Source organism: Salvelinus fontinalis, chromosome 7 (assembly GCF_029448725.1).
Source record: "Salvelinus fontinalis isolate EN_2023a chromosome 7, ASM2944872v1, whole genome shotgun sequence".
In the NCBI taxonomy this organism is placed as follows: Eukaryota; Metazoa; Chordata; class Actinopteri; order Salmoniformes; family Salmonidae; genus Salvelinus; species Salvelinus fontinalis.
In genome coordinates, this window is record NC_074671.1 from 63,799,355 (window position 1) to 63,812,419 (window position 13,065).

Below are 13,065 nucleotides of genomic sequence, written 5' to 3' on the forward strand. Positions count from 1 at the left end.
GTTCAGACCAGCTATCACACAACACGGGTCAATACCCTCATACTGTTCAGACCAGCTATCACACAACACGGGTCAATACCCTCATACTGTTCAGACCAGCTATCACACAACACGGGTCAATACCCTCATACTGTTCAGACCAGCTATCACACAACACAACACGGGTCAATACCCTCATACTGTTCAGACCAGCTATCACACAACACGGGTCAATACCCTCATACTGTTCAGACCAGCTATCACACAACACGGGTCAATACCCTCATACTGTTCAGACCAGCTATCACACAACTCAACACGGGTCAATACACTCATACTGTTCAGACCAGCTATCACACAACACAACACGGGTCAATACCCTCATACTGTTCAGACCAGCTATCACACAACACGGGTCAATACCCTCATACTGTTCAGACCAGCTATCACACAACACGGGTCAATACCCTCATACTGTTCAGACCAGCTATCACACAACACAACACGGGTCAATACCCTCATACTGTTCAGACCAGCTATCACACAACACGGGTCAATACCCTCATACTGTTCAGACCAGCTATCACACAACTCAACACGGGTCAATACCCTCATACTGTTCAGACCAGCTATCACACAACACAACACGGGTCAATACCCTCATACTGTTCAGACCAGCTATCACACAACTCAACACGGGTCAATACCCTCATACTGTTCAGACCAGCTATCACACAACACGGGTCAATACCCTCATACTGTTCAGACCAGCTATCACACAACACGGGTCAATACCCTCATACTGTTCAGACCAGCTATCACACAACACGGGTCAATACCCTCATACTGTTCAGACCAGCTATCACACAACACGGGTCAATACCCTCATACTGTTCAGACCAGCTATCACACAACTCAACACGGGTCAATACCCTCATACTGTTCAGACCAGCTATCACACAACACAACACGGGTCAATACCCTCATACTGTTCAGACCAGCTATCACACAACACGGGTCAATACCCTCATACTGTTCAGACCAGCTATCACACAACTCAACACGGGTCAATACCCTCATACTGTTCAGACCAGCTATCACACAACACGGGTCAATACCCTCATACTGTTCAGACCAGCTATCACACAACTCAACACGGGTCAATACCCTCATACTGTTCAGACCAGCTATCACACAACTCAACACGGGTCAATACCCTCATACTGTTCAGACCAGCTATCACACAACACAACACGGGTCAATACCCTCATACTGTTCAGACCAGCTATCACACAACACAACACGGGTCAATACCCTCATACTGTTCAGACCAGCTATCACACAACACGGGTCAATACCCTCATACTGTTCAGACCAGCTATCACACAACACGGGTCAATACCCTCATACTGTTCAGACCAGCTATCACACAACTCAACACAGGTCAATACCCTCATACTGTTCAGACCAGCTATCACACAACACGGGTCAATACCCTCATACTGTTCAGACCAGCTATCACACAACACGGGTCAATACCCTCATACTGTTAATTTAAACACCATAAGGTAAGTGGTCAAAGTCAAACATGTAAAGGAATAACCAAAGTGTTGATGGTCAGTGTACAGTTGTTAATGGTTGATGGTCAGTGTACAGTTGTTAATGGTTGATGGTCAGTGTACAGTTGTTAATGGTTGATGGTCAGTGGTGAACAATAAGTGTGCGTCCCAAATTAGCCCCGGTCCAAAGTAGTGCACTATCTAGGGAAGAGGGTGGGATTGGGGGCTCAGCCCAGGTGTTGGTGACAGTACCGTCGGGGCTCAGATCGTCTCCTGTCATGTAGGCCTCCATCGTGACGTTTGAGAAGGTGACAGTGGCTCCTCCCACTATGACAGATGAGGCGCTGATACATCTGTAGGTGGTGTTGACCCTAGCAACCATCCCTACAGAGGTCGTCTCCACAGTTACCACATCTGTAGAAAAACAGACAAGACACATTGGTCAGAAATCAAATAATAATCCATTCCGTGTGTGTGTACGCGCAAAGTGTGTTAGTATGTGTGTGTGTGTGTGTGTGTATATGTGTGTGTGTCTCTTTCTCACCGGTGCTGTTGGCGTCTGGGAAGGTAGCGACATCACTGAGGTTGTACTGCAGGGTGAGGTTAGCGACGCTGTACAGAGTGTCATTGGATGAGAAGCTGAGGCCCAGGGCGTGGCCATCCCCGAACAACGCCACGAGCCAGGGGGAGCGGCCGTCACCCCCACACGAGCTGGCCACACCCACCACCGCCGCCCCTGGGAGGGGCACCATCACCGTACGCTGGAGAGAAGAAGAAGTTGGTACATTTAAAACATGTTCAGGATAGTACCGTTTGCCCAAACTCATGCACACAGTGGTCCTGGGAAGAGAGACTTATGTTCAGGACATTATCAAAAGTACAATCTGTGCTTCTCTAAGCCGGAGAGGATTGTGGGGGATGTAGTTTACCGTGCCGTTGGCGGTGTCATAGGTGATGGAGAAGGAGGCGGAGAGTTCAGCTTTTATACAGGTGGAGTTTCCCTCTGTCACCTCCAGAGTGACCTGAGACTGGACTACTGTCACACAACCTGGGGAGAGACATCATTATCATCACCATCAGCAGCACCATCACTTGAGCAGTATTATCAAAGACAGTACAGTATGAAGATAGGCAGAAATTGCTTCTCCAATAGAAATCCACGATCACGCTTATAAGTGATATCTAGGTTGTGACTCAAGATTTAGAGAAAACCAACTACTAAAAGGAAGAATTCTTCACTTCTCTTATTGACTTCTCAAACCCCAAACCTCGGCCTGGTCTGTTTCGCAAGCATTCCTGTGTGACGCACTTCGTAAGCAGTCTTGCGCCTCTTGGTTTAGAAATTCTGTGGTGCTAGTCTCATCTCACAGCTGCTGTACAACCTGAGAGACAACAACAAGCAAACTCCATCCAGTGCAGGGAAACATCAGTACTAAGCAATGACCAGCAGAGGGTAGTAGAGGGCTAGAGTTGAGACAGGGACTCAGGTCACATATCAATCTAGAGTTGAGACAGGGACTCAGGTCACATATCAATCTAGAGTTGAGACAGAGACTCAGGTCACATATCAATCTAGAGTTGAGACAGGGACTCAGGTCACATATCAATCTAGAGTTGAGACAGGGACTCAGGTCACATATCAATCTAGAGTTGAGACAGGGACTCAGGTCACATATCAATCTAGAGTTGAGACAGAGACTCAGGTCACATATCAATCTAGAGTTGAGACAGGGACTCAGGTCACATATCAATCTAGAGTTGAGACAGAGACTCAGGTCACATATCAATCTAGAGTTGAGACAGAGACTCAGGTCACATATCAATCTAGAGTTCAGACAGGGACTCAGGTCACATATTACATTTACATTTAAGTCATTTAGCAGACGCTCTTATCCAGAGCGACTTACAAATTTACCTTTTTTTTAAATATTTAACTAGGCAAGTCAGTTAAGAACAAATTCTTATTTTTCAATGACGGCCTAGGAACAGTGGGTTAACTGCCTGTTCAGGGGCAGAACGACAGATTTGTACCTTGTCAGCTCGGGGATTTGAACTTGCAACCTTTCGGTTACTAGTCCAACGCTCTAACCACTAGGCTACCCTGCCGCCCCAGATATCAATCTAGAGTTGAGACAGGGACTCAGGTCACATATCAATCTATAGTTGAGACAGGGACTCAGGTCACATATCAATCTAGAGTTGAGACAGAGACTCAGGTTACATATCAATCTAGAGTTGAGACAGAGACTCAGGTCACATATCAATCTAGAGTTGAGACAGAGACTCAGGTCACATATCAATCTAGAGTTGAGACAGGGACTCAGGTCACATATCAATCCAGATAGACAGATAAGTGATTTCACAGCCTGAACACACGTCTACAACATAATCCAGAACCCTCACGTCTACAGCTGAGAAGCATCCCCACCTGTACGTACGACCAGAATAAGTTCTAGCAGTTCAGTTCCAAGCATGGGAGGAGTTCTAGAATGTTTCCCGTGATGATGTAACGACAGTACAGATGTAAAACTGGCAGGTCCCTCCCACCTCCTTCGCATGTACAATTACCAAACCCTTTATTACCAACCCTCTAGTCGGCACACACAGCCTACGACAGACTATTAATACCTGCTATGTTTCAAATGGCACACCCTATATAGTGCACTATTCAGACTGATTTACACCTGCTAGCTACCACAACAGACACAGAGGTCGAGGGGTTAAATATGTGTCTACCGACATACTGTTAAAGGTCAGGTTATTAGTGTGTGGCTAAGGAGTGCCTGACCAGAGGGCGTGTCTCAATAGTGTAGACTGGCTTCCTTTCTCTCCTCAGAGGATCAATTCATCCAAATCAGCCCTAGTGTTCAGACAGAATGAATGTCAGATGAACTAAGAGTGCATTCTAAATGACACCCTATTCCCTATATAGTGCACTACTTTTGACCAGGACTATTTTTGAGCAGCCCTATAGGCCCTGGTTAAAGGTAGTGCACTATCCCCTATAGGCCCTGGTTAAAGGTAGTGCACTATCCCCTATAGGCCCTGCTCAAAAGTAGTGCACTATCCCCTATAGGCCCCGGTCAAAAGTAGTGCACTATCCCCTATAGGCCCTGGTCAAAAGTAGTGCACTATCCCCTATAGGCCCTGGTCAAAAGTAGTGCACTATCCCCTATAGGCCCTGGTCAAAAGTAGTGCACTATCCCCTATAGGCCCTGCTCAAAAGTAGTGCACTATCCCCTATAGGCCCCGGTCAAAAGTAGTGCACTATCCCCTATAGGCCCCGGTCAAAAGTAGTGCACTATCCCCTATAGGCCCCGGTCAAAAGTAGTGCACTATCCCCTATAGGCCCTGGTCAAAAGTAGTGCACTATCCCCTATAGGCCCTGCTCAAAAGTAGTGCACTATCCCCTATAGGCCCTGGTCAAAAGTAGTGCACTATCCCCTATAGGCCCTGGTCAAAAGTAGTGCACTATCCCCTATAGGCCCTGGTCAAAAGTAGTGCACTATCCCCTATAGGCCCTGGTCAAAAGTAGTGCACTATCCCCTATAGGCCCTGGTCAAAAGTAGTGCACTATCCCCTATAGGCCCTGGTCAAAAGTAGTGCACTATCCCCTATAGGCCCTGGTCAAAAGTAGTGCACTATCCCCTATAGACCCTGGTTGCAGTTTTCTTGAAGATCACTCCGCGACCCTCACGACGCAGCGCTGTCGTTCAGCAGCAGATGATGCGCTGTCAGCCAATGACTTGTTATTCTCACTCGCCGCTGTCATCAAATAGACTCATGCTAGCCACAACAAGTTCTGACTGAGCTCAATTGTCATGAAACGCATATACAGCGATGAGTTTCTCTCTCTTTCATACAAACTTATAACAAGGAGCACCCACAATGTGTTTTGTGTGTGGAAGTACTTCGTAATGAGTCTCGCATAAGGAACAAATGAATGAAACGACATGTCCTGACCAAACATCCACAGCATTACGGTAAAACCCAGGAAGTTACTTCAGAACAGGGCAGAATGCTTCAGGAAACAGTGCTCTGACATTAGAAAAGTAAGTCAGCTAGCAAGGCATTGTTGTCATTTTATAACAGATGATAATAAGCAGAAATAAGGGAGTACTAACTAACTCTCATACTAGTAGATGTGAGTTTCTCTTTCAAACAATCCCCTGGCCTTGTACACAGCTAATAGCTAACATTCGCCAAAGCAAGTTAGCTACTGATAGTGCAGCCGTAAGTAACAGTACAGATGAAGATGAAAATGATCAATGCATTCTACAGAAGATAATGGTATAGGAAACCTACAAAATAATAGCAAGAACCCGCTCTGCAGTTCAGAAAATACTGTCATGATGCTGTGCTGATTAACATTTACAATACATGTTTAATCTTACTGTAGAAATGATTGTTGAAAACTAGTTAAGGTTGGAACTGTTGCTGTTAAAAGACTAGTCATCATTTTTATTCTTTACTGGAATAAACTGATTGATGCTGTTTGAGGCAAACCCACACAGTTCTGGGTTGCTCATCTACAGCAGGAAGTGGTCTCCTGCCTGACTGAGATAGCAGAAGATGTTCTGGTCCTGTTTGGCACCACATACCGGTGTGAGTCAGGGTTCTCAACTCTGGATTACTTAAAAAACAAGTACAGAAACAGTTTCAAGGCTGAGAATGACCTCAGTGTTACACTGTCTAAAACAGAGCCCAGAATAGACCTGCTGCTGTTAGAAATACAATACATCTTTTATATTCTGAACTGGAATAAAACGATTGATCACATCACACAGATATAGACTAGAAAAGGACTGTGTGTGTGTTTTCTGGTCTAAATCTGTGTGATGTGATCAATCAGTTTATTCCAGTTCAGAATAAAAAATGACTTGTATTTTAACAGCAACAGTTCCAACCTAGACTTACTTAAAACAATAATTTCTACAGTGAGATGTACCGTAGGCCTGATCATTTTTACAGTAAGATGTACCGTAGGTCTGATCATTTTTACAGTAAGATGTACCGTAGGCCTGATCATTTCTACAGTGAGATGTACCGTAGGCCTGATCATTTTTACAGTAAGATGTACAATAGGTCTGGTCATCTTTACAGTAAGATGTACCGTAGGCCTGATCATTTTTCATCTGTACTGTTACTTAGGGTTTCACTATCAAAAAGCGTGTCTGTTCTGCATCTGTGTGATGTGATCAATCAGTTTGTTCCAGTTCAGAATTAAAATTATTTATTGAATTTTAACAGCAACAGTTCCAAACTAGACAGATATGTGTTTTAAATGGTGTTTGTCTATATTACATTTGTTTTAGGCATAATGGCAATGAAATGTACTGATATTTATGTATAGTTGCATATTTTCCTAAGCTTGGGTCCCAGGAAAACTGAATTTACTGGGTCCATTAACTATCTGTCCTGGTTGAGAGCAGAGAGCAACAGGCCCTGCTGTGCTTCCATCATGCACCAGTGTGATGATGACTCAGGGACTTTTACTCCAGTAGTTGAACATGACCCTGCCTGCCTCACGTCCTCCCTAACACACACACACACACACACACACACACACACACACACACACACACACACACACACACACACACAGTTAAACAGACAACACTGAAACAAAGAGCAACCACACTATAACACAGTTTCCACAGCAGTAGAGAGAAGACATGTGACTCAACACTGTAATCACAGGTTGACTACCACACACACCTTACCAACCCGATTCCCTTTCTTATGTAGGCCTGGATCTTATCAATATTAAATACAAAATAAAGGCAAGGGACAATGTTTCAAATGTCAATGAACCTGTGACCTGGTCCATGAATAGCAGCACAGCACACAAATTGTCCACAAAACAGTAGAAACAAATCCTAACCACAACTACATGAGGCCTATAGCTTATAGTCGGTTGACTTGACAGTGCTGTGACAACACATCTGTGTGTTCGTGTCACTCAGTATGCGCGGCCACCGGCCAGCTAATGGTCAGTCATAGAGAATCCAGTGTTTCAACACACAAAGCACCTCTACGGTCACGTGAAGCGTTCCCGGAACAATGGGTTGACAGAGAGACAGAACGCGCTGTTGATTTTAGGAAAACAAACTGCCCGTTTGTCTGTTCCCATTTGATTCACTTGACCTTCTACCATCTGTCACACAACGTGTCCTAGACATCATGACGAAATCAACATGTTGTGTACAAATACGACAGAAATAAAAAAAATAACACGTTACACTGAAACGTCCATAAATATAACGTATATCCAAAAACATAATACATGAATATGCTTTATGTCATAGGCTCCTATAGAATTATCTATTTATTTCTAACTTCCTTATGCCGAATTAACAAGCCACCATACTATACTATAGTAAAACACTAGCGGAGATTATGGCGTCGTTTCATTTCCCCCTCCGTCTCAGTAACAGTCCTCGATCGACCACCACTATAATAAACACTTACCAAGAATCGCAAAGCAGGCGATCCCGACAACGAATGGACATGTTCGAGTCATGTTTCAAGTCCAGAGTTCAGTTTAATGGATAGCACAAACCGCTTGTCCAAAGCAGCTGTCCAGGCAGTGCAACAACAGCCCCGAAAAGTAAAAATCGACCTTCCTTTAACTCTTATTCTGTCCCCTTTATTTGGCCGTTATTTAATATTTTTTCATATTCGTGGTCAGGGTTTTCGTAGCAGGTTGCAGAAGTCGGACAGTATCGCTCCCTTTCATGTCCTTAATACGAAGAGGGAACGTCCAGTCACGTGAACCAAGCTTTAGAACCACCCAGCACCGTCACGTGAGTCAGCCAGCGACACCCGACATTACAGCTCGATGGCGACCGACACCTCCCCTCTCTGACACAACTCAGTACTCTGCTACTACTAGCAAACCCTGCTCAAATCAGAATCCGATTTCTACTGTAAAATACTGTATCATAGAATGTGTTATTTCGTTCTGGATATTTGAAAACGTCAGCTAAAACAAGTACTAATGATCTATTAGATGTGTTTTATGTTGCGTTAACTATGTATACTGCTGTCGTGGCTCACTTGGAAAATATGTCAACGTGACCTGTCTGGTTAAATAAAGGATGGTGGCTAATGTTTTATAACTTGTCTGTGATTTATGTGGAGAGATATATATAAAGCCCATTGTCTTATATCTTATAGTAAAGAGGAACGGCAGACAGCAGTAGTCAGTGTCTTATAGTAAAGAGGAACGGCAGACAGCAGTAGTCAGTGTCTTATAGTAAAGAGGAACGGCAGACAGCAGTAGTCAGTGTCTTATAGTATAGATGAACGGCAGACAGCAGTAGTCAGTGTCTTATAGTAAAGAGAGACAGCAGTAGCCAGTATCTTATAGGAAAGAGGAACGGCAGACAGCAGTAGCCAGTGTCTTATAGTAAAGAGGAAAGGCAGACAGCAGTAGTCAGTGTCTTATAGTATAGATGAACGGCAGACAGCAGTAGTCAGTGTCTTATAGTAAAGAGGATCGGCAGACAGCAGTATTCAGTGTCTTATAGTAAAGAGGAAAGGCAGACAGCAGTAGTCAGTGTCTTATAGTAGTAGCCAGTGTCTTATAGTAAAGAGGAACGGCAGACAGCAGTATTCAGTGTCTTATAGTAAAGAGGAAAGGCAGACAGCAGTAGTCAGTGTCTTATAGTATAGATGAACGGCAGACAGCAGTAGTCAGTGTCTTATAGTAAAGAGAGACAGCAGTAGCCAGTATCTTATAGGAAAGAGGAACGGCAGACAGCAGTAGCCAGTGTCTTATAGTAAAGAGGAAAGGCAGACAGCAGTAGTCAGTGTCTTATAGTATAGATGAACGGCAGACAGCAGTAGTCAGAGTCTTATAGTAAAGAGGATCGGCAGACAGCAGTGGCCAGTGTCTTATAGTAAAGAGGAACGGCAGACAGCAGTAGTCAGTGTCTTATAGTAAAGAGGAACGGCAGACAGCAGTAGTCAATGTCTTATAGTAAAGAGGAACGGCAGACAGCAGTAGTCAATGTCTTATAGTAAAGAGGAACGGCAGACAGCAGTAGCCAGTGTCTTATAGTAAAGAGGAACGGCAGACAGCAGTAGCCAATGTCTTATAGTAAAGAGGAAAGGCAGACAGCAGTAGTCAGTGTCTTATAGTATAGATGAACGGCAGACAGCAGTAGCCAGTGTCTTATTGTAAAGAGGAACGGCAGACAGCAGTAGTCAGTGTCTTATAGTAAAGAGGAACGGCAGACAGCAGTAGCCAGTGTCTTATAGTAAAGAGGAACGGCAGACAGCAGTAGCCCGTGTCTTATAGTAAAGAGGAACGGCAGACAGCAGTAGCCAGTGTCTTATAGTAAAGAGGAACGGCAGACAGCAGTAGCCAGTGTCTTATAGTAAAGAGGAACGGCAGACAGCAGTAGTCAGTGTCTTATAGTAAAGAGGAACGGCAGACAGCAGTAGTCAGTGTCTTATAGTAAAGAGGAACGGCAGACAGCAGTAGCCAGTGTCTTATAGTAGTAGCCAGTGTCTTATAGTAAAGAGGAAAGGGAGACAGCAGTAGCCCGTGTCTTATAGTAAAGAGGAACGGCAGACAGCAGTAGTCAGTGTCTTATAGTAAAGAGGAACGGCAGACAGCAGTAGCCAGTGTCTTATAGTAAAGAGGAACGGCAGACATCAGTAGTCAGTGTCTTATAGTAAAGAGGAACGGCAGACAGCAGTAGTCAGTGTCTTATAGTAAAGAGGAACGGCAGACAGCAGTAGCCAGTGTCTTATAGTAGTAGCCCGTGTCTTATAGTAAAGAGGAACGGCAGACAGCAGTAGCCAGTGTCTTATAGTAAAGAGGAACGGCAGACAGCAGTAGTCAGTGTCTTATAGTAAAGAGGAACGGCAGACAGCAGTAGCCAGTGTCTTATAGTAGTAGCCAGTGTCTTATAGTAAAGAGGAAAGGGAGACAGCAGTAGCCCGTGTCTTATAGTAAAGAGGAACGGCAGACAGCAGTAGCCAGTGTCTTATAGTAAAGAGGAACGGCAGACAGCAGTAGTCAGTGTCTTATAGTAAAGAGGAACGGCAGACAGCAGTAGTCAGTGTCTTATAGTAAAGAGGAACGGCAGACAGCAGTAGCCAGTGTCTTATAGTAAAGAGGAACGGCAGACAGCAGTAGTCAGTGTCTTATAGTAAAGAGGAACGGCAGACAGCAGTAGTCAGTGTCTTATAGTAAAGAGGAACGGCAGACAGCAGTAGTCAGTGTCTTATAGTAAAGAGGAACGGCAGACAGCAGTAGCCAGTGTCTTATAGTAAAGAGGAACGGCAGACAGCAGTAGTCAGTGTCTTATAGTAAAGAGGAACGGCAGACAGCAGTAGTCAGTGTCTTATAGTAAAGAGGAACGGCAGACAGCAGTAGCCAGTGTCTTATAGTAAAGAGGAAAGGGAGACAGCAGTAGCCCGTGTCTTATAGTAAAGAGGAACGGCAGACAGCAGTAGTCAGTGTCTTATAGTAAAGAGGAACGTCAGACAGCAGTAGTCAGTGTCTTATAGTAAAGAGGTACGTCAGACAGCAGTAGCCAGTTTCTTATAGTAAAGAGGAACGGCAGACAGCAGTAGCAAGTGTCTTATAGTATAGATGAACGGCAGACAGCAGTAGCCAGTGTCTTATAGTAAAGAGGAACGGCAGACAGCAGTAGCAAGTGTCTTATAGTAAAGAGGAAAGGCAGACAGCAGTAGTCAGTGTCTTATAGTAAAGAGGAACGGCAGACAGCAGTAGCCAGTGTCTTATAGTAAAGAGGAACGGCAGACAGCAGTAGCCAGTGTCTTATAGTAAAGAGGAACGGCAGTGAGACTGAGCCATGTGAGGAGCCAGGTCAGGGTAGAGTACCGCCCTGGGAGGTCAGCTGACTATTTCAGTGTTTCAAATGGCACCCTAATCCCTATATTGTGCCCTACTTCTGACCAGAGCACTATGGATCCTATGGACTCTGTTCAAACGTAGTGCACTATATAGGGAACAGGGTGCCAGTCCTGGTCTAAAGTAGTGCACTAAATAGGGACTAGAGTGCCGTTTGGGATACAAGCAATATCAAGACGAGATATGAGACAACTGGTGCCTCGCCTTCAGTTAGTTTGACTTTATCGTCTTCGGTTTCATCCTTCTATTCCAGGGATCATCAACTAGATTCAGTTGCGGGCTGATAATAAAAAAATATATATTTGTAGACTGCAATTTGACCGTAAGAAGCCCAAACAGATGTATTTCAAATCAAATTTTATTGGCCACATGCGTCGAATACACCTGGTGTAGACTTTACTGTGAAATGCTTGCGAGCCCCCCCCAACAACGCAGTTTAAAAATAATAGTAACAAGAGGAATGAAATACACAATGGAGCTATATACAGGGAGTACCAGATCAATGTGGAACTATATACAGGGAGTACCAGTACCAGATCAATGTGGAGCTATATACAGGGAGTACCAGTACCAGATCAATGTGGAGCTATATACAGGGAGTACCAGTACCAGATCAATGTGGAGCTATATACGGGGAGTACCAGATCAATGTGGAGCTATATACAGGGAGTACCAGATCAATGTGGAGCTATATACATGGAGTACCAGTACCAGATCAATGTGGAGCTATATACAGGGAGTACCAGATCAATGTGGAGCTATATACAGGGAGTACCAGATCAATGTGGAGCTATATACAGGGAGTACCAGTACAATGTGGAGCTATATACAGGGAGTACCAGTACCAGATCAATGTGGAGCTATATACATGGAGTACCAGATCACTGTGGAGCTATATACAGGGAGTACCAGTACCAGATCAATGTGAAGCTATATACAGGGAGTACCAGTACCAGATCAATGTGGAGCTATATACAGGGAGTACCAGTACCCAGATCACTGTGGAGCTATATACAGGGAGTACCAGTACCAGATCAATGTGGAGCTATATACATGGAGTACCAGATCAATGTGGAGCTATATACAGGGAGTACCAGATCAATGTGGAGCTATATACAGGGAGTACCGGTACCAGATCAATGTGGAGCTATATACAGGGAGTACCAGATCAATGTGGAGCTATATACAGGGAGTACCAGATCAATGTGGAGCTATATACAGGGAGTACCAGATCAATGTGGAGCTATATACAGGGAGTACCAGATCAATGTGGAGCTATATACAGGGAGTACCAGTACAATGTGGAGCTATATACAGGGAGTACCAGTACCAGATCAATGTGGAGCTATATACAGGGAGTACCAGTACCAGATCAATGTGGAGCTATATACATGGAGTACCAGATCACTGTGGAGCTATATACATGGAGTACCAGTACCAGATCAATGTGAAGCTATATACAGGGAGTACCAGTACCAGATCAATGTGGAGCTATATACAGGGAGTACCAGTACCAGATCACTGTGGAGCTATATACAGGGAGTACCAGTACCAGATCAATGTGGAGCTATATACATGGAGTACCAGATCAATGTGGAGCTATATACATGGAGTACCAGATCAATGTGGAGCTAT

General features: G+C 44.5%; 1 protein-coding gene across 1 annotated transcript in view; it reads right to left on the reverse strand.

Moving 5' to 3' along the window:
• The window catches only part of lamp1a (lysosomal associated membrane protein 1a), a 15,688-nt gene extending 7,362 nt beyond the window's left edge, over positions 1 to 8,326 (reverse strand). The window contains exons 1-4 of the mRNA XM_055930568.1: positions 8,010 to 8,326; positions 2,468 to 2,586; positions 2,083 to 2,299; positions 1,791 to 1,952 (exon numbers count right to left, since the gene is read on the reverse strand). Of these exons, the coding sequence (XP_055786543.1) occupies positions 1,791 to 1,952; positions 2,083 to 2,299; positions 2,468 to 2,586; positions 8,010 to 8,061 (550 nt within the window). The 5' untranslated portion in view covers positions 8,062 to 8,326. The remainder of the gene's footprint in view (positions 1 to 1,790; positions 1,953 to 2,082; positions 2,300 to 2,467; positions 2,587 to 8,009) is intronic.
• Between the last annotated feature and the right edge of the window lie 4,739 nt (positions 8,327 to 13,065).